Here is a 27,448-nt window from a genome sequence, read left to right on the forward strand (position 1 = left end):
AGATATTATTATTACAAAAGAATCCATGAAAAAGCTACTGGAAATTAAGTGACTTTAGCAAGGTCTCAGGAGACAAGGTCAATATACAAGTCAATTGTCTCTCTAAATACTAGCAATAAATCATTAGAAATTCAAAGCTTTTAAAAGTACAATTTATAACAGTGCCAAAAAACATGCAATATAAAATCATACTATGTTCATGAATTGGAAGACTCAATATTATTAAGATATCAATTCTCCCCCAAACTATTCATAGTTTCATGCAACGTCAATCAAAATTCCAACAGGAATTGATTTGGCAGGAATCGGTAAGTTGATGCTAAAATTTACATTTAAAAAAAGTAAAAGAGATAAAACGAATTTAAAAAAAAAAAGTTGGCCGGGCGCGCTGGCTCACGCCTGTAATCCCAGCACTTTGGGAGGCCGAGGCGGGCGGATCACGAGGTCAGGAGATCGAGACCATCCTGGCTAACATGGTGAAACCCCGTCTCTACTAAAAATGCAAAAAATTAGCCGGGCGAGGTGGCGGGCGCCTGTAGTCCCAGCTACTCGGGAGGCTGAGGCAGGAGAATGGCGTGAACCCGGGAGGTGGAGCTTGCAGTGAGCCGAGATCGCGCCATTGCACTCCAGCCTGGGCGACTAAGCGAGACTCTGTCTCAAAAAAAAAAAAAAAAAAGTTGGAAGACTCATACTACCTGATTTCAAGACTTCTTAGAAAGCTACAATAATCAAGACCATTTGGTATTAGCAATAGAATAGATGCACAGATCACCAGAACACAACAGAGTCCAGAAATAGACCCATACTTATGTGGTGAATTGATTTTCAACAAAGGTGCCAAAGCAATTTAATGAAGAAAAGACAGTCTTTTCAAGAAATGCTGCTGGAAGAACTAGATATCCACATGTTAAAAAATGAACCTTGACTCATATTTTTGAAAAACAAAAATTACTTGAAATAGATGAAAGACCTAAATGTAAAACTTGATGACTTTGACTTTGTAGGAGAAAAATCTTTGTAACTTTGGATTAGGCAAGATTTGTTAAATAGGAAACCAAAAAACCATGATTCACACAAGAAAATAATTAACAAACTGGACTTCATCAAAATGAAAAACTCCTGCTTGCTGAAAGACACTGGTAGGAAAATCAAAGACAAGCCACAGATTGGGAGAAAATATTAGCAAAACGCCTATCTGATTTAAAAAAAAAAAAAAAAAAAACTGGTACACAGAACACATAAAGAATTATTACAACAATCAAATTTTTTAAAAAATAAAGGGCAAGCCGAGTGTGGTGGCTCACACCTGTAAACCCAGCACATTGGGAGGCTGAGTCAGGTGGATAGCTTGAACCCAGGAGTTTGAGACCAGCCTGGGCAACATAGTGAGACCCTGTTTCTACAAAATATTTTTTTTTAAGGGGCAAAACATTTGAACAGCTACTTCAAAGAGACATATGTACATGTGGCAAATAAGATAGTGAATAAAAATTAAAACCACGAGATACTACATCTATTACAATGGCCTCAAAGAAAATACGCTTTAAAAAGACTGCTTTAAATGATATTAAAGTGCGTAAGAATTTTACTAAATAATACCCAATGACAACATGCAGTTGGATTTCCATAAGCCTTACCAATTTACGGACAGTTTCCCTTAAAGCTTTCTCATCCTCAATCATAATGGCCATGTCTTTCTGAACAGTTGAAGCCACTACAACATCTAGTACATCAGCCTTGGAAGCCATCTTGCAGATCATCTCATCGTGGGAAAACACACAATATCGATGAAGCGAGCGATAATGCTCCACACACTGTCGGCCTAATGGCAGCTGTATCAAAAGATGGAAAGAAAAAAATAACATTCATCTTTCTTCTATCTGCAAACACCTCTGACCCATTATCATCAAATTACCAAACATCACACTATGGGTCTTAACACGTATCATTTACCAACCCTAAAACCAGACTCTGGGCCAGGTGGATGGCTCACACCTGTAATTCCAACACTTTGGGAGGCCAAGCCTTGCATGAGTCTAGGAATTGGAGACCAGCCTGCGCAGTGTGGTGAAATCCCATCTCTACAAACAAATATTAGTCGGGTGTGGTGGTGCACGCCTGTAGTTCCAGCTACTCAGGAGGCTGATGTGGAAGGATTGCTTGAGCCTGGGAGGTCAAGATTGCAATGAGCCATGATTACACCACTGCACTCCAGGCTGGGTGACAGAGCGAGACTCTGTCTCAAAAAATTTAAAAAAACAACACATCAGACTCATAAGATTCCTAGCCTAGGCCCTAGGCCTTATTTATCTTTGCATACCAAAGATCTATAATGTTACATATCTTAATTAAAAAGTGTTTTTTTAATAAAAAAGACCCAATGTATTAACAATGTGTTAGTATCTACAACAATGTAGAATCTAATTAGAAGTATGACCTTATATATTTCCTGAAATAGTTGTGCTGAACTGGTAAGATCAACCTACTTCAGGGAATAATACTCCAAAAAACTATATAATGGAAAATAAGTATAGATATAGCAAGTACCATTATGACAAAATAATAATTCATTAGCTTTAACAACACTTAATCTAGATCTTTTTAGGTAAAAGTATTAATACAAATATAAAAATTAAACTTTACAACTAACTGAAACCAAATGTGTCCTTAAATTGCTGTACTGTAAATAATTTAAGCCAGTACTATACAAAGTATAGCCTTTAGACTGGAATTATTTATCAGTTTGCAATCAGATGCAGAGCTTCAGCCAGAATGTAAATCAACAGACTCCTTTCTTTTTTTTTTTTTTTTTTTTTTTTTTTTTTTCAGGCGGAGTCTCGCTCTGTCGCCCAGGCTGGAGTGCAGTGGCACGATCTCGGCTCACTGCAAGCTCCGCCTCCCGGGTTCCCGCCATTCTCCTGCCTCAGCCTCCCCGAGTAGCTGGGGGCGCCGCCACCACGCCCGGCTAATTTTTTTGTATTTTTAGTGGAGACGGGGTTTCATTGTGTTAGCCAGGATGGTCTCGATCTCCTGACCTCGTGATCCGCCCGTCTCGGCCTCCCAAAGTGCTGGGATTACAGGCTTGAGCCACCGCGCCCGGCCCAGACTCCTTTCTGTATCAAGAAAATCTTGCTACAAAAGAAAACACATCAGCTGAACTAAGCAGTATGCTTAGGTAATTCATGCTTGATTTACACTGTGGTACAAGTGCTTTATCTCATTGTGGACTGGTAAATAATTTGCAGACTGACTATTTGAGCAGTAATGGGTCAAGGCAACTACCCGTGTGACATTTATTTATTTTTTTGAGGCAGAGTTTCAGTCTCTTGCCCAAGCTGGAGTGCAATGGCATGATCTTGACTCAATGTGACCTCCAACTTCTGGGTTCAAGTGATTCTCCTGCCTCAGCCTCCCAAGTAGTTGGGATTATAGGCGCCCACCGCCACGCCTGACTAATTTTTGTATTTTTAGTAGAGATGGGGTTTCACCACATTGGCCAGGCTGGTCTCAAACTCCTGACCTCAGGTGATTTGCCCGCCCTGGCATCCAAAAGTGCTGGGATTACAGGCATGAGCCACCGCACCTAGCCCACATGACACTTTAAAACATTATATTCAATTTCCTCAAGAAAAATAATAAATTTGAAAAGGTTCACTAAATTGCAATTACATACCCAATCAACAGTGCAGAAATTAACAGCCTCAGCAAAATTAAAACCCTGGTTAAAACCACTGTGGTAGGCTCTTGGAAATGTAATCACAAACTCCCCAGCACACTGATTAGTTCGGTAAACCTAAAGAGACAGAAATTGAAGATTTTTGAGTTTCTTAAAGAGTGACATTGTTACTAAAACCAATCTGGACACAGACTATTAGATAATTTCCAAAAAAAGGCAGCTTTCTGAAATTGAGCCAGAAGAAACAAATTACTATAGTAGAATATCACCTAGCGATACTAATTTATGTCACAAGATGGAGCAGTATCCCAGACTACCAAAGTTGATTAGTATCCGAACACAAAACAAAAATGTGGCCATATTAAGATTCAAAGTATAACTTGTAAAAACAGCTACAATTAAGAATATCCTAATATATTATTATTACCCCCAAATAAGTATCTTCTACCACCAATTAAAGAAATCCCACTCTATTTCAAGAATCTCATAACATACAGAGCTCCTCCTCATTTGGAACTCAAACTTATCTCCCATCATTCCCTTCTTCCTACCACTACCCTCACCCCAAAAGTACCTATAATGCTCTAGGCACACAAATCCTTACACTGGGCTTATTATTATATAATAATATTAGATTTCCTTTTCAAGCCTCTATATTTCTACACCAATGCTTACCTAGTGTATGGTCCCCCAGAACAAAAGCATCAACATTCACTAGGATGGAAATGCAAATCATCAAGCCCCACTCAGACTAACAAAATAGCAGGATCAGAAATTCTAGGGGTGGAGACCAGCCATCTGTGTAGTAATACGGCCTTCAGGGTTCTGTTAAAAGACCCATCACAGGAACACCATATCTTCTACCTGGAATACTTCTCCTCCTTCCCTAACTCTGACAAACATGTGATAATTTATCAGAGTTCCAGCTCCTACTACAGATGTCATCTCATTTATGAGCCCTTTCTGATTCCCAATAGAGTTATTAGATCAGTCTCATAGTTGGCACCACTGTCAAATGAAACCACCCTTTGATTATCTGTATAAGCATTATACACCTCATATTATTCACCTCATATTGTGAATCCCTAAATGCACAAGGAGTTCATTCATCTATCTCTGTAGGTCCAGAATCTAACCCCAGGAGGTTTGCTCAATTATTAAAGAACCAGGGTCAGGTCTCAATTAAAGCAATCTACTCTTAACAAATTGGAAAAAACAGTCAACATAAGGAAAGAAAAATATCAATGAGAAAAATAACTACGAGAAGATGGTGAGATTGTGGTGCTTACTGGTGATTATTTTCTAAGCTATGGTCTATGCATAATTTATAATGCCTCAAATAAAAATCCTTTCTGTTGTCTCCACTGACTAGCCTATGAACCCAAAAGCATAAAATTTAGGTCACAACAAGTTCAAGAATTCACTTTAACATTGTAAATGTGCCGGGCGCGGTGGCTCAAGCCTGTAATCCCAGCACTTTGGGAGGCCGAGGCGGGCGGATCACAAGGTCAGGAGATCGAGACCACAGTGAAACCCCATCTCTACTAAAAATACAAAAAATTAGCCGGGCGCGGTGGCGGGCGCCTGTAGTCCCAGCTACTCAGGAGGCTGAGGCAGGAGAATGGCGGGAACCCGGGAGGCGGAGCTTGCAGTGAGCCGAGATCGCGCCACTGCACTCCAGCCTGGGCAACAGCGTGAGACTCCGTCTCAAAAAAAAAACAACAACAACAACAACAAAAAAACATTGTAAATGTATCACTGACATTTGATTTAGCTAAGATGGACTCTTCATACATTTCAATATGGCCTCCCAAATATCTTCAGAGTATTCTCCAAAAGGAAGCCAGTATAGTTGTGCACCACATAACAACATTTTGGTCACAGACAGACCACATATCAATGGTGGTCTGTAAGATTATAATACCGTATTTTCACTGTACCTTTTCTGTTTAGATACAATTAAATACACAAATCCTTACTATTGTGTTACAGCTATCTAAGGTATTCAGTACAGTAACATGCTGTACAGATTTGTAGCTCAGCATCTATACCCTATACCATATAGCCTAGATGTATAGTTGGCTACACCATCTAGGTTTATGTAAGTACACTCTATGAAGTTCACATGACAATGAAATCACCTAGCAATGCATTTCTCAGAACATATCCCTGTTGTTAGGTGTCACTTCATTTAGCAACCTCTAGACTTTTTGGTCTAGACTGTGAACCCTAAAATACAAGCCCAAGACCTTGAAATAAATTTTCACATACAAATATACTAAAACCAATGAATTGCAATTATTACTTGCAAAGGAAGGCTGTTTAGCAATCTAGTTACTAGCTGCAACAAATTAATTTTTATGGTATCTAAGGATCCAGTCCCACTGAGTAAATGTACAGTACCGCAGCAAAACAGCTGTTTCTGCTATCAAGTTATGCTATGGAAAACACAGAATCAAATCAACATCATAAAAAAGTGAATAAAAAGGAAAAAGAAGTGGTAAATTAAGCTTGAGTGGCAGAAAGATTAACCCAGAACATACAGGCACTTCATGAGTCATCAGGGTATTGGGGTTCATGATGGTCACAAGCTGATGGAGGAGATCTGGCTGGGACACAAAGAGTTCTGGAGCTAGTTTCTTCATTACATTTTCTAGCTGCTCAGCAGCATACCCTGGGACTCCATACCAGGTTTTTGGCTCACCCCTGGAAATAGATTATAAAAATAAATCAATCTGCAACACCAACACAAACAAAATGGGTTACCAGTTCATATTTTTCAAACTTGGCTTTGTAAGACTACGCTACAAAGGAAACCGCAAACTGACAAAGTATCATTAGAAATGTGAATGTGGGCCGGGCACGGTGGCTCACACCTGTAATCCCAGCACTTTGGGAGACCGAGGCGGGTGGATCACAAGGTCAGGAGTTCAACACCAGCCTGGCCAACATGGTGAAACCCCATCTCTAACAAAAATACAAAAATTAGCCAGGCATGGTGGCAGGCACCTGTAATCCCAGCTACTTGGGAGGCTGAGGCAGAAGATTCAGTTGACCCTGGGAGGTGGAGGATTCAGTGAGCCAAGACTGCACCATTGCATTCCAGCCTGGATGACAAGAGCAAGACTCCACCTCAAAAAAAAAAAAAAAGAAAAAGAAAAAGAAAAAGGAATGTGATGTGAACATATGTAATACATTTTCCCCCTTCAAGTATGAATGAACAGAAGACTTTCCATTTAAGGTTCCTCTCCCCCCCTCCCATTTTTATCTGATTCTTTAGAAAATGCAGACACCTAGAATTTCTTTTTTTTCTTTTTGAGACTGAGTCTTGCTCTGTTGTCCAGGCTGAAGTGCAATGGCGCAGTCTCGGCTCACTGCAACCTCCGCCTCCCAGGTTCAAGCAATTCTCCTGCCTCAGCCTCCTGAGTGGCTAGTATTACAGGTGTGTACCACCATGGCCAGCTAATTTTTGTATTTTTAGTGGAGACGGGGTTTCACCATGTTGGCCGGGCTGGTCTCGAACTCCTGACCTCAGGCGATCCACCCACCTCAGCTTCCTAAAGTGCTGAGATTACAGGTGTGAGCCACCGTGCCCAGCCGGTATCTAGAATTTCTAAGAATATAAGGTATCGTATTCACTTCAGGATATGTTGTTACCACAGTTTCCTAAAGCAACTGACAAGGGAAGGCAACTCGCCATTTTTCTTTTCCCTTGCCCATTCTGGCAGACTAGGTTAAATCAAACACTAATAAGGCAATTAGCATTTCTAAGGAATTCTTATTCTTCAAAGGACTTTAAATTATCAAACAATTTATCTGTATCATCCCTGTGAGATATGGTAAATATAATCTTCATTTTACAGCTGGGAGCAACTGCCTAGGGAAGTAGAATTAATTCTATACATATATATGCCAATTCTCTTTCTTGTGGTACATCCTCAAATTCCTTGTGTGAGGATTTGAGTGAGTTATAGATTTTCAAATATTTTTATATTTAGAAGAAAAATAGAGAAGAAAACAGATGTGAAGAAATGGCTTGAAGAGTTTAAAAAGTAAAGAAGCCCAAATATCTGCACATCCCTCCCACCTTGCCCCCTCAATGCACACACAAAGATAAGGCTCACTCTACTGTGCGTAGTGATACCTGAATTCAGCACAACAAAAGAGAGGCTGGTCATCACACAGACCTAGAGGACACTGTGGTACTACTAAAATTCACACTTCTCCCAAAAGGGTATCCAGGCTACCACTGGCCATCAAATTCTAAGTAAAAGTAACTTTTACTTAGAATATGCTTTTTCTATAGGTAAAGACTTCTTTTTGTTTTGAGGCGGAGTTTCACTCTGTTGCCCAGGCTGGAGTGCAATGGCGGGGTCTCTTGGTTCACTGCAACCTCTGCCTCCCGGGTTCAAGTGATCCTCCTCCCTCAGCCTCCCAAGCAGCTGAGATTACAGGTGCGCACCACCACACCCAGCTGATTTTTGTATTTTTAGTAGAGACAGGGTTTCACCATATTGGCCAGGCTGGTCTCGAACTCCCGACCTCAGGTGATCTGCCCACCTCGGCCTCCCAAAGTGCTGGGATAAAAGGTGTGAGCCACTGTGTCCGGCCTAGGTAAAGACTTTTTTACTTCAGATAAAAACTACCTTTTCCCCCAGAAATATGTTGTTCTTGCAAAGTAGTGTGTGTGCAATTTCAGGGAATTCATGGATGCTCTAGGAATCTTAAGAACCACTGTCTTACCCGGGCACAGTGGCTCACGCCTATAATCCCGGCACTTTGGGAGGCTGAGGTGGGCGGATCACCTGAGGTCGGGAGTCCGAGACCAGCCTGACCAACATGGAGAAACCCTGTCTCTACTAAAAATAGAAAAAATTAGCTGGGCGTGGTTGCACATGCCTGTAATCCCAGCAACTTGGGAGGCTGAGGCAGGAGAATTGCTTGAACCTGGGAGGTGGAGGTTGCAGAGAGCCGAGATCGCGCCATTGCACTCCAGCCTGGGCAACGAGCAAAACTCCATCTAAAAAAAAAAAAAAAAAAAAAAAAAAGTCTAGAGAACCACTGTCTTAACTTGTCAGGACACCTGTTCTAATAGAAGTGAAAAACCTTAGGGAAAAAAAAGTAGTTCATTACTCTTTAGACACAGTTAAGACACATACATCTGCACTGAAAAGGAAAGTTTTCCTATCCAGCTTGCATACTATTCATGGGTTCTTTTTGGAACTTCTCACCAGTGCAAGTAGTTAATTGAATAGCTCCAGTGGTCTTCAATATGCCAGCAGAATGAAGAAAAGCACATTCCCACATACAACCAAGGAAGTTTCATGCCACATATATCAGCAGTAATATGTGCAAGGACAGACTGCTCCATCACTGGCATGTTGTTCAAATTCCAGCCACTATCAAGATACTCCTAAAAATAAGAAGACAAAAGAGGATAAAGGTTTAGCTATACAATGCTAACATTTTAGAACTGTTTCAAAAGGCCAGCTAAAAATATTCTCCTCCAAAATAAAAAAAGAAATGTGGAAGAAGAGGGGCCACCATGCTGACCTTCTAGGATGCTCAGAGATTTGTTTTGCCCAGTTTTGAGCTTTGTGTAAAGGGATTTATACAGCATATACTTTTGTATCTATCTCTTTTTAAATATATATAGAGGAACATAAGCCATGAGTCCACTTTAACAAAGTTCAAAATCAGGCAAACTAATCGATAGTGTTAGAAGTCAGGATAGTGATTATCCTGAGGGCATAGTGCTTGTCCTGAAAGAGGAAAAGTAGTGAAGGAGAGCAGGCAAAAAGATAACTTCTGGGGTACTAGGAATATCCTATTTCTTGTTTTAGTTAGTGCTGGTTACATGGGTGTGTTCAGTTTGTGGAAATTCATCAGGCTGTATACATAATAACTATGTACTTTTCTGATCATATGTAATATTCTCAAAGAAAACTACCAAAAAAAAAAAAAAAATCACACTTTCCTACCAAGATAGAAATAGAACTCTTCCTAAGAATAGTTTGCTAGTATGGAAAAAAATACTCAAAAATATTAAAGTTCAAAAATAAATAGACCTGGTCTCAGTCCTTCAGGTTTTCTTCAGAAAGAGAAACCAAGGTTATAAAATCTGAAGGCAAAGGGTGGTAAGTAATTTTCCCCTATGATCACAATACAGGACATAGTTAGGACTAGAATTCTTCTGTAGGCTCTTTCTACTTTTCTTGAAATCATTAAAAATCTGGTAATTAAGGATTTGCTCAAAGTAATCATAAGTTACTTCAAGCCAATCAAACAGACTTTCAATACCTCAATTTCCAAGCCACTTATATGCCTACCTCTTCCTCGGGTGAAAGTTTGATTTTCCCATCTCGGACAGGAAAGCCACTGCCAAATTCCTTTGAGGCAATGTCAGCTCCATATTCCACTGTGACATCCTCCTCAATAGTGCTTACCAGTCTCCAAAATTCTTTCTCAACAAGCTCTGTGGGGACCATCTGGAAATACAAGGAATAGAAAAAATGAGTTCCCTCACAAACTGTCTGTGACCAATTAAGCTTAGTGATGGGAATCAAAGAACAGCACTCTACGGAAAAATTGTGTCTAGAATGTTCTATAATTGATCTTAGGCAATTCAGAAAACCTCTACTGTCTAAAAGGAATTCATGTTCCTCTATCACCAGCCATGCCACAACTGTAAAAGGGAGCCAAGGAAAGCAATTATTTATGACTTGGAGATATTTCTGTGTTTCAAAAAATGTAACATAAACTGTATAGTAATAATGGTTAGTTGTGTTTGAATAACGTATAGTACTGTACAGTTGATAATAGCACAGTAATAATGGTTTGTTGTTTCAATGATGCTTTTATACTTTGAGATGCTTTCAAATACATAACCTGAGTCCATCCTTTCATTCTTTTCACTGGACCTGTCTGAGAGCAATGTAGGCAACCAACACAAAAAAGACAGTATAGGCCAGGCGCGGTAACTCACGCCTATAATCCCAGCACTTTAGGAGGCCAAGGCAGATGGATCACGAGGTCAGAAGATTGAGACCATCCTGGCTAATATGGTGAAACCCCATCTCTACTAAAAATTCAAAAAATTAGCCGGGCATGGTGGCAGGCACCTGTAGTCCCAGCTACTCAGGAGGCTGAGGCAGGAGAATGGCGTGAACCCAGGAGGCGGAGCTTGCAGTGAGCCGAGACTGCACCACTGCACTCCAGCCTGGGCGACAGAGCGAGACTCCATCTCAAAAAAAAAAAAAAAAAAAAAAAAGACAAGTCTATAGCAGTGATCCCCAATGTCCCTGTGTTTTTGGCACCAGGGATGGGTTTCATGGAAGGCAATTTTTCCATGGACCCCTAGGGAAGGGCAGGGCGCAAGGGCTGGGAGGTGGGGGGATTAGATTCTCATTAGGAATATGCAACCTAGATACTTTGCATGGGCAGTTCACAATAGGGTTTGCCCTATGAGAATCTAACGCAGCTGCTGATCTGACAGGAGCCAGAGCTCGGGTGGTAACGTCTGCCCACCAATCACCTCCTGCTGTGTGGCCCTGTTCCTAACAGGACACTGACTGGTACTGGTTCATGGCCAGGTGGGGAAGGGGTGGTTGGAGACTGCCAGTATATAGGATATGACAAAAGGAGCAATTTGTAGCAGCACACCCTTAGAATAAAGAGTCACCAGATTAAATGTCAATCTGTTGTTAATCTGGTGTAAATCTAGAGGCAGGTAACATTTAAACGTCTATCCCTCAATGTCCTCATCTAATATTTCATCAAAATATACAGTTAACCACAAATAGAAGAGGTTACATGCAAGTCATCAGGATTGGTTAAGCAAAAAATATTGGCAAATATAACACATATGGAAGTCAAGAGAACTGAAAATTCAAATGGAGTATAAATTTAAGTCCATTAAATAAGCAAACATTTTAAGTAACTAATAGCTGATGTTAGAGGTGTTGGGGAAAAACAAGTTCACTCATACATTGCTGGGATCCATAAATTGCTACAGCCACTGGGATGGAATGAGGGAGAATGACTCTCATCTGACTTCAATAATCATCCCAAGAAAATCATCCAATTAAAGAGTACTACATGCATTAAGGGTTTGCTGCAGTGCTTTATTAGTAGTGACAAAAACCATAGTTTAAATATCCAGAATTAAAGCATTACATTTTGGTGTACTCATTTGATGGAATATTAAATGCTGAATGGAAAATGCTTATGCTTCAAAGTACATAAAGGGGAATTAAAAATGGACTCATCCTGAAATTTATAATACTAACTTATGATTACATAACAATATACAACAAATGTGTTCCCAATGCATAGTACACTCCTTGGCACATAGCAGTCATTTAATACATTTTGTTAAGTATTCTTTATATTTGTTGGACCAAAACGATTGCTGATGATTTTCTTTATTAGTATTCTATTACTGGTGCTGTATGATCAGTGTGGAAGAGGTATCTTTAGAGAAATCCTAAAATAAAAAATTAGAATGCTTTTTAAAGTATTGTGAAATTTTAAATACCACAAAACAAATTAAAGGTTTCATTCTGCTTTCTGTGTGATAATGCCTAATAGAGTGAGGCCTCAACTAAAAATCCGTCTTCAGGTACACTTTTCTCCAAAAGCTATTAAAATCCTAAATCGAAGCAGTATATATGTACATACATGGACTGGCATGTTGAAGTAATCAGATTTGAACGCATCTGCCATTTCCCCAAAAGTACGGAGGGTATAGTCCCTGGCTGCTTGTTCAAAGCCAAATGCTTCTTGTGGCTTACTACATTCCTGAAAATAAAAAAGAAAATTATGTTCTAGGTGACACTGAAAACACCAAGTATACTTGGTCAATCATCAAGCTGGCAGATACAAAACAAGGCTTTGTGTATTCTACTGCTATGCTAGGTCTATATTATAAAAATAAACCTGCCTGAAAAATGTGGTTATTTTAATAAGCAAATGAAATACATTTTATTTATTTGCTAATGAGCAAATAAAATGTCAGTTTTAACAACCACAACTTGGATAAATTTACATACTTATAAGAGGCAGGCTAAAGATTCGACTTCCTTCAAAATCAAATAATGTTTTCAATACTGAAAATGAGAGTAATAATGTTCTCCTGGGAGTTAAAATTATAAAATCAACATACAATAGATCAAAATAGAGATAAACCACTTGATGGAAACAGAATGGCTCTCAGGCCAGCAATATTTGATTATAATCTAATACTGGGAGTTAACAGGGGCAGTATAAGCTGCCTTAGATCTTCGTGAGCCAACAGACTTAAATATTCCAGATCCATTGATAAGGTCATCCCTATTATAAGTTATTAAATAATTTATCTAACATCCATGACCCCCTGCCCTGTCCCATGCTTAATGACCTCCCATTGATAGAGACATCCTTATGTTGTAACATAGCTACACAGAAAAGCACTCAAACCTTTATATCCATGCTATACTTAAACCTCCTTACTATTATATTACAATTTAACCCTAACAAGGGTAATAGACTGACTGCTACATAATATTAATACAAAATAATCCTAATGGCTGGACGCAATGGCTCACACCTGTAATCCAGTCCTTTGGGAGGCCGAGGCAGGCGGATCACCTGAGCTCAGGAGTTTGATAACAGCATGGACAACATGGCAAAACCCTGTCTCTACTAAAAAATACAAAAATTAGCTGGGCATGGTGGTGCAAGCCTATAGTCCCAGCTACTTGGGAGGGTGAGATGGGAGGATCACTTGAGCTGGGGAGGCGGAGGTTGCAGTGAGCTGAGATCACACCACTGCACTCCACTGTACTCCAACCTGGGTGACAGAGTGAGATCCTGTCTCAAAAAAAAAAAAAAAAAAAGATAATCATAGATCCTTTTCAGATTTTACCAATGACAGCATGCACTATTAAAAACATCAGTAATCAAAGTGCTACATGAAAATGTCTCTATAAATGAAAAAAGCAGATTACTAAAATTACTTATATAATGTAGCTCCATTTGTTTAAAATAGAAAAAAGGCAGGATGAATATACACCAAGACATTAACAGTGGTTATGTATGCACTGTGAAAGCACAGCTCTACTTTTTAAGTTGTTCAGTGTTTTAATAATTATTGCAAAGAGCATGTAATGCTTTTTATAAGAATTTTTTTAAAAAAAGATAGTTATTACAAATTATTTTCTGCCTCTTAACTACCCACATACCTTGTGGAACTCACTTCTAAGACCTCTTTCCTATTCAGGTCCATCCCAGTTTTCTTCATGGACCTCATTACTGTCGACTGCCAAATCTAAAACTCAAAGGCAGGCCAAATGAGGTGGCTCAGACCTGTAATCCCAGCAATTTGGAAGGCCAAGGTAGGAGGATTATTTGAGCTCAGGAGTTCAAGATCAACCCTGGGCAACATGGTGAAACCCCTCTGTACAAAAAATACAAAAATCAGCCAGGCATCATGGCATGGGCCTGTAGTTCCAGCTACCTGGGGGGCTGAGGTGGGAGAACTGCTTGAGCCAGGGAGGTTGAGACTGCAGTGAGCCATGTTTGTGCCACTGCACTCCAACCTGGGCAACAAAGTTAGTCCTTGTCTAAAAATAAAATAAAAAATAAAAAAAACTCAAAGGCAAAGAAAAATGCCCTAAAAAAATCTTCTAGTGTTACCTCTACCATTAATTATTACCTGAGCCAAACACTTAGGACACCTCCAGTCTCCCTTGGGAACATCATGGAGAGGTGGGATCAAGCAAAAGGTATGGTAACTGTCATCACAGCCATCACACAACAGTAGCCGGTCTTCATCATTGCCACTGCCACATAAGAGACAGACATACAGATCCACCTGTAGCAATAAAAATGGGTACAGAACAAAGGAACATGATCTATTATTTGATTTTCTAAAATTCTAGAAATGAAATGGATCTGAGGCATAATCTAGTCTCTACATCCTGCTACAAATGCTTCAACCTCTATAAAGGATACTTTAAATAAAAATGCTTCACTTTCTATGAAGGATATTTCACAATACCTCATGCATACCCAAATATAAGGTGGAATCTCCTAGCTTTCTCAATTGTCATATGTTTAAAGTTTGTTATTTAAAGTTTTTAGTAGGTTCCAAAACAACAAGATGCTAAGGTTACAGGCCAAGTGTGGTGGCACATGCCTGTAGTCCCAACTATTTGGGGAGTTGAGGCAGGAGGACTGCTTGAGCCTCGTAGGTCAAGGTTGGAGTGAGCCCTTATTGCACTGTTGCACTCTAGCCTGGGTGACAGAGATCCTGTCTCAGAAAAAAAAGAGAAAAAAAAGACACCAGGTAATAAATTACCAACCTAACCAAAAGTATAATTTGTGAAGGAAAATATAATTTTTCCATATTTAAAACAAAACTGTTTTAAAGTTCCTGGCACAGTGGCTTAAGCCTGTAATCCCAACACTTTCTGGGGGCCTGGTGGGACTGCTTGAAGCCAGGAGTTTGAGACCAGCCTAGGCAATATGGCAAGACACTGTCTCTACAAGAAATTTAAAAAAGAAAAATTAGCTGGGCATGGTGGTGCACACCTATGGTCCCAGCTACTTAAGAGGCTGGGACAAGAGGATCCCTTGAGCCCAGGAGTTCAAGGCAGCAGTAGCTATGATTGTGTCACTGTACTCCAGTCGTCTCTAAAAAAATAAAAATAAACTACCACTTTTAATTCTAATTAAGGGGTCATGGTTAAGAAGTTCCCCTAATGCCCAGTGATAAGGCATAGTTGTTACTTTTTTTTTTTTGAGACGGAGTCTAGCTCTGTCGCCCAGGCTGGAGTGCAGTGGCCGGATCTCAGCTCACTGCAAGCTCCGCCTCCCGGGTTTACGCCATTCTCCTGCCTCAGCCTCCGGAGTAGCTGGGACTACAGGCGCCCACCACCTCGCCCCGCTAGTTTTTTGTATTTTTTAGTAGAGACGGGGTTTCACCGTGTTAGCCAGGATGGTCTCGATCTCCTGAATTCGTGATCCGCCCATCTCGGCCTCCCAAAGTGCTGGGATAACAGGCTTGAGCCACCGCGCCCGGCCAGGTATTACTTTTTATCAGGTACACTGTATTCCCCCAAAAACTCGTATGTTGAAGTCCTAACCCTCGGTACCTCAGAATGTGACTATATTTGGAAATGAGTCCTTACAGAGGTAATCATCCAATATGACTGGTGTCCTTATAAGGACAAAGATATGTACAGAGGAAAGACCATGTGAAAGACAGCCATCTACAGCCAAGGAAAGAGGGCTCAGAAGAAATCAACTCCGCCAACACCTTGATCTCAAATTTCCCAGCCTATACAACTGTGAAAAAATAAATTTCTGTTGTTTAAGCAACTCAGTCTGTGGCACATCCTTATGGCAGCCATAGCAAACTATTACTCAATACTAGAAAGCTGAGAATTCAACTAAACGGGGAGTCTAACTGTTTCAGTATATTTACTGTAGCGAATAAGAATCTAGCTCTGTCAGTTTTCTGATTGTATTGGGGAGAGGGGGTGGGGCAGAAGGTGACATTTATGGAGAGAACACTCAATTAGAATAATTTCTAGTTCCATGAAAAAAAGCACTGTTTCAGGCTCTCAGAAGGGGGTAGAGAAGAACCAGATCCTTTCTAATGCCATCAGGCTTTACTTTTAATAAAAGTTTTCCACAGAATAAACAGCTCCCAGCCCTCTAACTCTGCCATGCCCTCCTCCCTACTCCCCACTGCTTTCCTTTGTTCCTTTTCTTTCTCTTCCTTCCTTCTCTACTTCCTTTTCATTCCTTCCTTCCTCTTCCTCCTTCCTTTCTCTTTTTTGTTCCTTCTTTCCATTTCCTTCCTTCCCTTTGCTAGCTGGAAAGTTGGAAAACACTAACTTGGATTTTTGAGCTAGCCTTCAGCTCATGTAGAAGGGAGCTAGTGAATTATGAGCAATTCTACGTATAATGAGCTAGATTACAGTTCATTATTATTCAGTGCTAAAACTGAATGTATTCCAGAAAATGGCAGTCAATGCCCCCTCCAGATGTTACTACCATCTTTATAGTACGATCATGTATTTCCTCATTCCTCATTTATTAACTAATACTACAAACTGACTTCAAAAGATATTTTTATTGTCAGACACTAAGTTAAACAATCTTATTTAAAGCACAAATTTAAGTTTAAACTTGGGGGTAAAGGGGATTAAAGAAAGGAAGGGAAGAAGGAAAATAGGAAAGAAAAAGGAGAAAGGGAGATGTCACTCACAGCATTGGTGGCCTTTTTAGATCGACTCTTGGGCTTTTCCTTCTCATTTTCTACAATATAATCTTTCCTCTCAATAGGTTCTTGCTTGATGCTACTCTTCATTTCTTTCTCTGTAGGAGGCAATCCAAAATTAGCTCTTTCTGTACAATGCTTTTTTCCACTTCCTCCCTCAACTGATCATCTCCCTCCCAAAGCACATACCGTACACAAACACAATTTCATGTGTGTTTTCATTTTAGTAGCAATAGCACCCAGTATACTTTATTCAAGGGCTCAAATGCTGATTACTTTATGATAAATTGCAAACTCTTGTGCCATTTAAATTTCAGGATGTAGGTTACTTCTGAAGATGTCTCTCAGGTTTGTATGCTTTCAAAATAGGAACTAAGTTTTCTTAAGACCAACACATAACATATACTGATGAAATCAAATTCCTCTTGGCCATGACTGTAAGAGACCAACAGTTCCCCAACTATACCTCCTCCATATAACACATTATCTCTCCATGATCTAAGATGACTTTCCTGGTCATCCTCCTGGTCTCCAAATTCCTGGTTCTGAAGACTAAGAAGTTTGGCAAAAACACTGGCTATCAATTACTGAACTATCATGTGGTAGGCAGTGTGCTCAATGCTTCCCATAAAGTATTTAATCCTTCACAACAAACCCATTTCAAAGGTAAGAAAACTGATGTTAAAGTAAGTCAAGAAACATCTCTAAGGTTACATAACTAGTTAGCGGTTGTGCCAAGATTACTGTATTACTTTATATTGTACTTTCCACTGCATTGTGCTGCCTTTCCACTACCTCACTAATCCCTAGGTGGAACACATTTTATTAACTTCTTAATTTGTATGTGCCTCATATATAAGATTTCTCTTAAGAGAATCTCGGGTGCTGACGAGTTGATGGGTGCAGCACAGCAACATGGCACAAGCATACATATGTAACAAACCTGCACGTAATACACATGTACCCTAGAACTTAAAGTATAATAATAATAAAAAAAAAAGAAAGAAAAAAAGAAAAAAAAGTGCTGTGAATTATAAATTTGATCTCTTTTAGTACTCTTTAAAGATGCAAATAAATTTCAGAATAACTTTAAAAAAAAAAAAAAAAAAAAAGAGAATCTCAAATCCACCTCTCAGTGACTTACATCAAGTGATAGCCAGGCAAGCAATTAACTACAATTCAGATTTAGGAACATGTCTGTTTGCCTTGCCTGAAATAAATCTATTAGACACTCGGTCAAAGGCACCTATGTTTTTCACAAATTACTTCAAGTAACTGCGTTAAATCAAATTTCAAAGTAGCAACTCACTAGAGCTGAGAAACTCATCCACACTCCTAATATGCATACATATAGTTTCTGTTTCTCTCTGCCACTAGTCAGTTAATTATGAGAACAAGGACATTGTTGATATATTAAGATTTTATTTCTCAAAGCTCAACCCAGTGTAATAGCTGCTCTAATGTTTACTTTTTAATTTTTTCCATTGACTTTTTCAGCTTATAATGTTTACTTATGAATAGTTATTTTTACTTTATTTACTTTTTCTTTCCTATTCACTGATAAATTTTCTTACCATTTTCACATTTTGGAGTTGGACAACCCATTCGACGTCTCAGATTATGAGTTCTGGCTTCTGTTGTCTCCTCAGGTTCTATTTTAATATTCATGGCCTAAAAAAATTGTCACATATATGAATATTTCCTTTAAGAAGATATAATCTTTAAAAATCCAACTGGAATCTCAAGATGACTATATCCTACCAATTGCCTCTATTAACAGAGCATTCAAAACATACTTCTCTCTCTTCCTAAGGAAGAAAGCTCACCTTTGAAACTACTATTAAAGCATGGATGAGAAATTTTAAAATAGGGAAAAGTTGGCCAGGCACAGTGGCTCACACCTGTAATCGCAGCACTTTGGGAGGCCAAGGCAGGCAGATCACTTGAGGTTAGGAATTCAAGACCAGCCTGGCTAACAGTGAAACCCTGTCTCTACTAAAATTACAAAAATTGGCCGGGCATGGTGGCATGCACCTGTAGTCCCAGCTACTTGGGAGGCTAAGGTAGGAGAATTGCTTGAACCCAAGAGACAAGAGGCTGCAGTGAGCTGAGATCATGCCATTGCACTCCAGCCTGGGTGACAGAGCAAGACTCCATCTCAAAAAAAAAAAAAAAAAATAGGGAAAGTCAAAGGATCAAGAACAAATTGTGGCTGGGTGAGGTGGCTCACACCTGTAATCCCAGCATTTGGGGAGGCCGAGGTGAGTGGATCACTTGAGGCCAGGAGTTTGAGATCAATCTGGCCATCATGGCAAAACCCCATCTCTAACTAGAAATACAAAAATTAGCCAGGTGTTGCATACTCGGGAGGCTGAGGCAGGAGAATGGCGTAAACCCGGGAGGTGGAGCTTGCAGTGAGCCGAGATCGCGCCACTGCACTCCAGCCTGGGCGACAGAGCGAGACTCCATCTCACACAAAAGAAATTTTAATTAGTTAGGCATGCATGGCATGCATCTGTAGTTCTGCATGGCATGCATCTGTAGTTCCAGCTACTCGGGAGGCTGAGGTGGCAGTTATCACCTGAGCCTGGGAGTTGAAAGTTGCAGTAAGCTATGATCATGCCACTGTACTCCAGTCTAGGTGACAGAGCGAGACCATCCCTAAAAAGAAGAGGCCGGGCGCGGTGGCTCACGCCTGTAATCCCAGCACTTTGGGAGGCCACAATGGGTGGATCATGAGATCAGGAGATTGAGACCATCCTGGCTAACACAGTGAAACCCGTCTCTACTAAAAATACAAAACAAATTAACTGGGCGTGGTGGCACACGCCTGTAGTCCCAGCTACTGGGGAGGCTGAGGCAGGAGAATTGCTGGAATCTGGGAGGCTGAGGTCGCAGTGAGCCAAGATCGCGCCACTGCACTCCAGCCTGGGCAACAGAGTGAGATTCTGTCTCTAAAAAAAAAAGAAGTCTGAGAAAAATGGCTTTAACTGTCTTCTAACCACTCTGTTTAAAAAACCTCCTAATCTACATGTTTTCTAGCCTTAATCCCCATTAAACATTGCCCAACTTTGTGAGGGTAATGGGCAATCCAAGTAGGAACACAGAACACCAATTCTTCCTAAGGCCTTGACTGGTAACAAGCAGCAGTCTGTACAGGCAGCATAAACTTAGAAAGACTTCTTCGATTCCTTATCCCTTTGATGGTACAATTCACCCAAGTGTAAAAGTTGGAATACAAACAGCATCCCTTTGCGAGATTAACAAGGTTCAAAACTACAAAGAGCATACACATGAGAGAAATCCAGTGTCAGACAGCCATTGGTAATAGGGCTTGAGAATTCCTTCTAAATTAACCTCATGAGGCTCTTACCTCTGCTCTCATGCGTTTTGCTCGTCGGGCTGGGGGGCACGTTTCCGAAGGCTGCACAGACTGCCTCTGGGGAATATCATGGGGTTTGTACTCCTTGTCCTTAGTGTCTGTGGTCAGGTTTGGCTTCTGCAAACACTAGAAATAACAACTATACTGATAAATTCCTTCCCTTTTTAATCTTACAGAGTTTCAGTGGATTTTTGTAAGGTACATTTTACAACTATTTATCTAGACAACAGGCCTATAATTTTTAAAAATCTAAATAAAAATAAAGATAAGTCTGCAGTTACCAACCACATACATACATCTATAAAGGTTTAAAACATTTTAAAAATTTTTAACAGGGGGTTTTGCTTTGATTTTTCATTGCTGACATCATCAGGTTATAACAGACCATAGCTGTCTCAAGGCATTCCCAATAAACCACTTGGAATTATTTGTGCTTGCAACTGTCAGTTAATGGAAGGTCCATATTGTTAGAAAGGCCCCTTATAAGCTCCCAAAACAATTTTCCATATTAAAAATATCTCATTTTTTAAAAGTATTTGGAATTAAAAAAATAGGGAATCCAATATGTTTTCTAGATTTTACAACTGTATAGTTTCAGATATAACCAGCAAAGTTATCATTCAAAGATATCACCTGAATTGAGAAAACAGGTCATTTAACTAAAGCAGTCTTCCTCACTAGGGTTTCTATTTACCACAGTATATCCCTACAAAGTCTAACTCGCAAGGCAAAGATCAACTGGTAGCCCACAGCAATAACTTTGGTTCTGATCAAAAATGCACCTCTCTTCTTGCTTTGGTTTTTCTTTTTAGTTTTATTCTAAGCTATTAACACAACAAAATGTTGCCACTGAAGCTAATATGAATTTCAGGTAAGTACTACTCTTTCATAAGAGGACCCACAAACCTCACGAAAAACCTTTGTAAAAGTTTCAAAAGTAACCCTCTGGGGTGTGTTATAGCAGCTATATTTGGAATGAGATACATGGAAATAACAACCTTCCTGAAGCACTGACACTACGGGCAGTTACTACCATAGAATCTCACTAACGAGATTGGCCCCTTTCCTCCTCACATTTGCAGAAATACAGAGACGGGCAAAAGAACAAAAGAAAGTACAAAGCGACAAAATGATAAAATTTATTTCTGATAGTTAAGAAATATGATATACTATTTAAAAATACTGACTCATTACTTGTTAACAAGTAGTAAATCTACCACTGGTAATAGCACCCTATAAATATTAAATATTCTACTCATTCTACTTAAAACTACACATTGATTTGATCCAGAAAAGTTAACTATTATATTCCTAATAGTTAAGCATTTACATTCTGAAAAAAGTTGGTCAGGTGCGGTGGTGCCTTAAATAAAGTACCTTATTTAAGACTTACGGCTAGGTATAGTGGCTCACGCCTGTAATCCCAGCACTTTGGGAGGCCGAGGCAGGTAGATCACTTGAGGTCAGGAGTTCAAGACCAGCTTGGCCAACATAGTGAAACCCCGTCCTTACTAAAAATACAAAAATTAGCCGATGTGGTGACACATGCCTGTAATCCCAGCTACTCAGGAGGCTGAGGCAGGAGAATCGCTTGGACCTGGGAGGCAGACATTGCAGTGAGCCAAGATCGTGCCACTGCACTCCAGCCTGGGTGACAGAACAAGATTCCGTCTCAAAAAAAAAAAAGAAAAAAGAAAAAATTATGAGACAAACTAAACACCAATGACAATTGAGAGAAAAAAATATTTTGTTTTTTACAAAAAGTAGTATATAGAACATTGCCTTCTGTTTTGTAACAAGTCCTCAGTTGAGCATTTAGAGTATGTTTAATGAAAGCATGCAGAGGGGAATAAAACCTGTTCATCATGTAAATTAATCCCCTTTATGTATCCAACATACTTTCTATTGGAGACACAAAAGTATGAGTGATTAGGAAAATACAAATTGAGCTGAATTACATAAATTGTACTAAGTGGATGATCTCAAATTCGGATACTACATATGTGGTTCCTCTCTCCTACTAGTTAGTCTCAATGGTTCCATCATCTATGGTCAGCTTGGTTCTGTAAGGACTTTGCAGATCTAAGACAATCATGCCCTGTAGTTTTTTAGAATAAATAAGAAGAGCTTTATTATTTTGCTCCAAACCACAATTAAAAATACACATGATATGGTTTTATATCTAGTGTTATTAACATACAGATGCTAATTTTAACCTTTACTTGAGAAACTAGGACTTACAGGTGATTTAATATCATCATCATGCCATAACCACATCATCCCACAAAGGCAGAGCAATCCCTTAAGACATTTAAAAAACATGATGATGCAAGATTGAGGCCTCTGTTCCACTGGAACAGTGTATCAACTTTTCTCAAGCTTCCTAAAATTTAACTTATACTCTCCCTTCACCCTTTTGCAATAATTCCTTCACTGTACACCTCTGTTTTTCCTAAGTATATGTTCTTCAATTCTTCTCTCCCTAATAACTATTTCAAAAATCAGAAATAGATGTGAAAATTTACATACAAGGAATGTTCATCATAGCATTATAATAAAAAACTAGAATCGACCTAAACATTCTACAATAGAAGAAATAAAAATAAGGTCTGGCTATAAAAAATGGATTGCCACAGTCATTAGAAATCGCATTTTCAAAACTATTCAATGATATGGCAAATGCTCATATGATTAGTAAAAAAACCCAAGATGCAATGATGTATACATCATTGAAGAAGAGTACACTTTCAATTTGTGAATGTATGCATAAAAATAGCCCTGAGAGAAATAACAGGTGGAAGGATCAGGAGTGATTTTATTTTGCCATACTCTCCTCCTGTGTTTTTAAACTTTCTACAATGAATGTGTATCACTTCCTAAAACATACTTGGCACACAGTAAGTCACTCACAAATATCTACCTTTACTGTAGATGCAATGTTTACAAAAGGGTACCTTTTAAATACTTACTCCTTTCAACTCATTGATTGTATAAATATTTAAGTGACTTTTAACCATAAAACTACATTGCCTTTTTAAGTATATAAGTGACATGTTTCTAAAATGTTACAATCCACAAAGCATCATTAAAAGGACTCTCTCTTCCTTTATTCACTATAACTTCCATACTTAGGAAGAGTTCAAGAAGAGAAAATTAACCTATTACGGGTAACTGTATCTAGATGTGACTATGAGGCAAAAACGTTCCACATTCAACATTCTATTTTTTATTTTTGTTTCTTTATTTTTTGAGACAATCTCGTTCTAAGTCTTGTTCTATCACCCAGGCTGGAGTGCAATGGCGCAATCTTGGCTCACTGCAACCTCTGCCTCCCGGGTTCAAGCAATTCTCCTGCCTTAGCCTCCCAAGTAGCTCAGATTACAAGCGCCTGCCACCACATCCAGCTTTTTTTTTTTTTTTTTTTTTTTTTTGTATTTTTAGTAGAGACGGGGTTTTGCCATGTTGGCCAGCCTGACCTCAAACTCCTGACCTCAGGGGATCCACTTGAGGCCTCCCAAAGTGTTGGGATTACAGGTGTGAGCCACCGCACCCAGCCTATTTTTTATTTTTTTAATTTTTTTTATTTTTTTGAGACAGAGTCTTGCTCTGTCACCCAGGCTGGAGTGCAGTGGCACAATCCCAGCTCACTGCAACCTCCAACTCCTGGGTTCAAGCAATTCTCCTGCTCCAGCCTCCCACGTAGCTGGGACTACGGGCGCGCGCCACCATGCCCAGCTAATTTTTGTATTTTTAGTAGAGACAGGGTTTCACCATGTTGGCCAGGATGGTCTCCATCTCTCCATCTAGTGATCCGCCCACCCTGGCCTCCCAAAGTGCTGGGATTACAGGCCTGAGCCATCGCTCCCGGCTCACACTCAACATTCTAAACAATTTCATCCATGGGCTCACTAAACATTCACATAATGTACTAAACAAACAAAAAAAAAGTTTTGAATGTCAGATTGGCCACTTTCTTCTATGCTAAAAAGTGTTAGGCAGGCCTGGTGGCTCACGCCTGTAATCCCAGCACTTTGGGAGGCTGAGGCGGGCGGATCACGAAGTCAGGAGATCCAGACCACGGTGAAATCCCCTCTCTACTAAAAATACAAAAAATTAGCCGGGTGCGGTGGCAGGCGCCTGTAGTCCCAGCTACTCGGGAGGCTGAGGCAGGAGAATGGCATGAATCCGGGAGGCAGAGCTTGCAGTGACCGGGAGATCGCCCCACTGCACTCCAGCCTGGGGGACAGAGCGAGACTCCATCTCAAAAAAAAAAAAAAAAAAGTGTTCACCTGGAATCAATAAGGGAAAGAGGGAAGAAAAACAAATCTACTGGATTTAAGCATTACAGATGGTGTGTTTGTGTGTGTATAGTATTAGGACGGGACTTTGGTTAGTGACTTACCCCTCAAAAACTATGTTATTCTCTTCCTACCTCTCTACAGCACAGAAAACAATTCTTAAAATTATAGGGCTCACTGCTGTAGTCCTAAAATAACTCAAAGGGTGTGAATGGATAATGACACCCCTCTTCTTTCTACCAAGGCATGGAAATAAATGGGAAGCTTTTATAGTATTGTTTTACTTACAAGTTTTTAAGTGAATAATTTCACAAATACCATTTTGTCAGAAATGAACATGGCTACATAGGAACTGCTAGAAGAGGAACCCATTAGCTATGCAGCATTATAAAATCCCCTATCTTTACCATATCAACATTCTGACAATCTCCTAAAAAATCTCAGCTGGCAAAAGAGAATAGGTAGGTAAGTTATTTCACAGCTTATACCTTCATATGACAGCCAGGAATACTTTAGCTACTTTAAATTTAAAGAGAAGGCAAAGTTGTAACAAGTAGATAATAATCAACTCCTCAGCTTTTGACAGTAAAAAAATTTCCTCCACAATCTTATTCATTCCAGAAACAAACTTCTAAGTATAGTTGCTCTCAAAGCAGAACAAAAACACTAGAGGAAAAAACACAAAACAAGGTATTTTTTTGTTTCAGACGGAGTCTCGGAGTCTCGCTCTTTGCCCAGGCTTGAGTGAAGTGGCACGATCTCGGTTCACTGCAACCTCCACCTTCTGGGTTCAAGCAATTCTCCTGCCTCAGCCTCCCGAGTAGCTGGGATTACAGGCACCCACCACCATGCCCAGCTGATTTTTGTATTTTTAGTAGACGAGGTTTCGCCATGTTGGCCAGGCTGGTCTCAAACTCCTGTCCTCAGGTGATTCACCTGCCTTGGCCTCCCAAAGTGTTGGGATTACAGGAGTGAGCCACCGCACCCCGACAAAACAAGGTCTTCTAAAACCAGGTCTTCCAAACACAATCAAGGCCTTTTCATTTTCCTGAAAAGACAATGTACTGATAAGTAGTAAGATAAAACAGGTTAAGGCTAGCCCCCAAACTTACCCTTAAGCTGTCTCCGGACAGGAATAAGTTGTAGGGGTTAAGGATTCGTTCATAATGCCCTCTGATATGTGAGCCCACTGCTTTGCCAGGAGCAAACCCCATCTTGGTGGCAATTTTGGTCCATTTTCTATCCTTGCAAACAACTGCAAATCCACCTTCTTCTGCAACTAACTGTTAAAATAGCAAAATTAGAAACAACTATATGGAGTCACTTCTAATCGCACCTAAGTATGACTCCAAGGGGAAAATGTTCTTGGCTATGGTTATCTTTTAAAAACATGTTTTGCCAATCAAATATATATATACATACACACACACACACATATATACTCACACACACATATATACACACTACTAATTTTAAGTTAGAAATTTTAAACATCTGTCTTGACAACATGGTCCATAAACATTTTGTCCCCTCTAAGCTACTTTTCACATCCCCAAAGCAATCATGTGGAAAGAATCAGTTTACCTAAAACTAAATCTCTACCAAAGAAGGGACTATAATACTTGGTCTTACTCTGGACTCTTAAATAAATCTCCAAAAACTAAAGACTAGGATGCATGCCAGCATGTTTGATGGAAAGAACGTAAAGTTCAGAATCAATTGGGCCTGGTATTGAATTATGGCTCAGCTTTTTTTTCTTTTTTTTTTCCCTGAGACGGAGTTTCTCGCTTGTTGCCCGGGCTGCAGTGCAATGGCACAATCTCGGTTCACTGCAACATCCGCCTCCTGGATTCAGGCAATTCTCCTGCCTCAGCCTCCCAAGTAGCTGGGATTACAGGCATGTGCCACCATACCCAGCTAATCTTGTATTTTTAGTAGAGACGGGGTTTCGACATGTTGGTCAGGCTGGTATGGAACTCCTGACCTCAGTTGATCCACCCGCCTCGACCTCCCAAAGTGCTGGGATAACAGGCCTGAACCACCATGCCCGGCCATAGCTCAGCGCTTTTTAGCTTTTTATCACCCTGAGCCTCAGTTTCCTTATCTGTAATAAAAAGAAATAGTTTGCAGAATTTTTTTTTTTTTTTTTTTTTTTTTGAGACGGAGTCTCGCTCTGTCGCCCAGGCTGGAGTGCAGTGGCGCGATCTCGGCTCACTGCAAGCTCCGCCTCCCGGGTTCACGCCATTCTCCTGCCTCAGCCTCCTGAGTAGCTGGGACTACAGGCGCCCACAACCGCGCCCGGCTAATTTTTTGCAGAATTTTTGTAAAGTGTGAAAATGAGAAAAACAGGTGGCAGCAAAATATTCCACAAGGCTTCAAGACCTGGGAAGCAGAGCCTGATGATCCTCATCACTCAACTGACTTGAGAACCTCATTTTGCACATCTCAAAAAATAAGTTTCTTTGTTCTTTCTTTCTTTTTTGGGACAGCATCTTGCTCAGTTACCCAGGCTGGAGTGCAGTGGTGCAATCACAGCTCACCACAGCCTCCACCTCCTGGGCTCAAGGGATCCTCCCTCCTTAGCCGCCCAAATAGCTGGCACATGCCACCATGCCTGTCTAATTTTTTAATTTTTTGTAAAGACAGGGTTTCCCTATGTTACCCAGGCTGGTCTCAAGCAATCTTCCTCCCTTAACCTCCCAAAGTGCTAAGATTACAGGCGCGAGCCATCTGACTGAGCAGTAAGTTCCTTTTTAAGGCAAAGAAGATCAAATTCATTCTGTCAGTAAGATTATTAAATGAGTAAGATGGTAAGATGGTCATTA

General features: G+C 40.0%; 1 protein-coding gene across 1 annotated transcript in view; it reads right to left on the reverse strand.

Annotated features, from left to right (window-relative positions):
• KDM5B (lysine demethylase 5B) overlaps positions 1-27,448 on the reverse strand; it is an 82,526-nt gene that overhangs the window by 21,103 nt on the left and 33,975 nt on the right. Inside the window, exons 4-14 of the mRNA XM_005540455.4 lie at positions 25,736-25,906; positions 20,317-20,451; positions 18,518-18,614; positions 16,932-17,041; positions 14,370-14,528; positions 12,356-12,475; positions 10,006-10,164; positions 8,908-9,089; positions 6,220-6,382; positions 3,674-3,793; positions 1,638-1,832 (exon numbers count right to left, since the gene is read on the reverse strand). Coding sequence (XP_005540512.3) covers positions 1,638-1,832; positions 3,674-3,793; positions 6,220-6,382; positions 8,908-9,089; positions 10,006-10,164; positions 12,356-12,475; positions 14,370-14,528; positions 16,932-17,041; positions 18,518-18,614; positions 20,317-20,451; positions 25,736-25,906 — 1,611 coding nt within the window. The remainder of the gene's footprint in view (positions 1-1,637; positions 1,833-3,673; positions 3,794-6,219; positions 6,383-8,907; positions 9,090-10,005; positions 10,165-12,355; positions 12,476-14,369; positions 14,529-16,931; positions 17,042-18,517; positions 18,615-20,316; positions 20,452-25,735; positions 25,907-27,448) is intronic.

This window comes from Macaca fascicularis, chromosome 1 (genome assembly GCF_037993035.2).
Source record: "Macaca fascicularis isolate 582-1 chromosome 1, T2T-MFA8v1.1".
In the NCBI taxonomy this organism is placed as follows: Eukaryota; Metazoa; Chordata; class Mammalia; order Primates; family Cercopithecidae; genus Macaca; species Macaca fascicularis.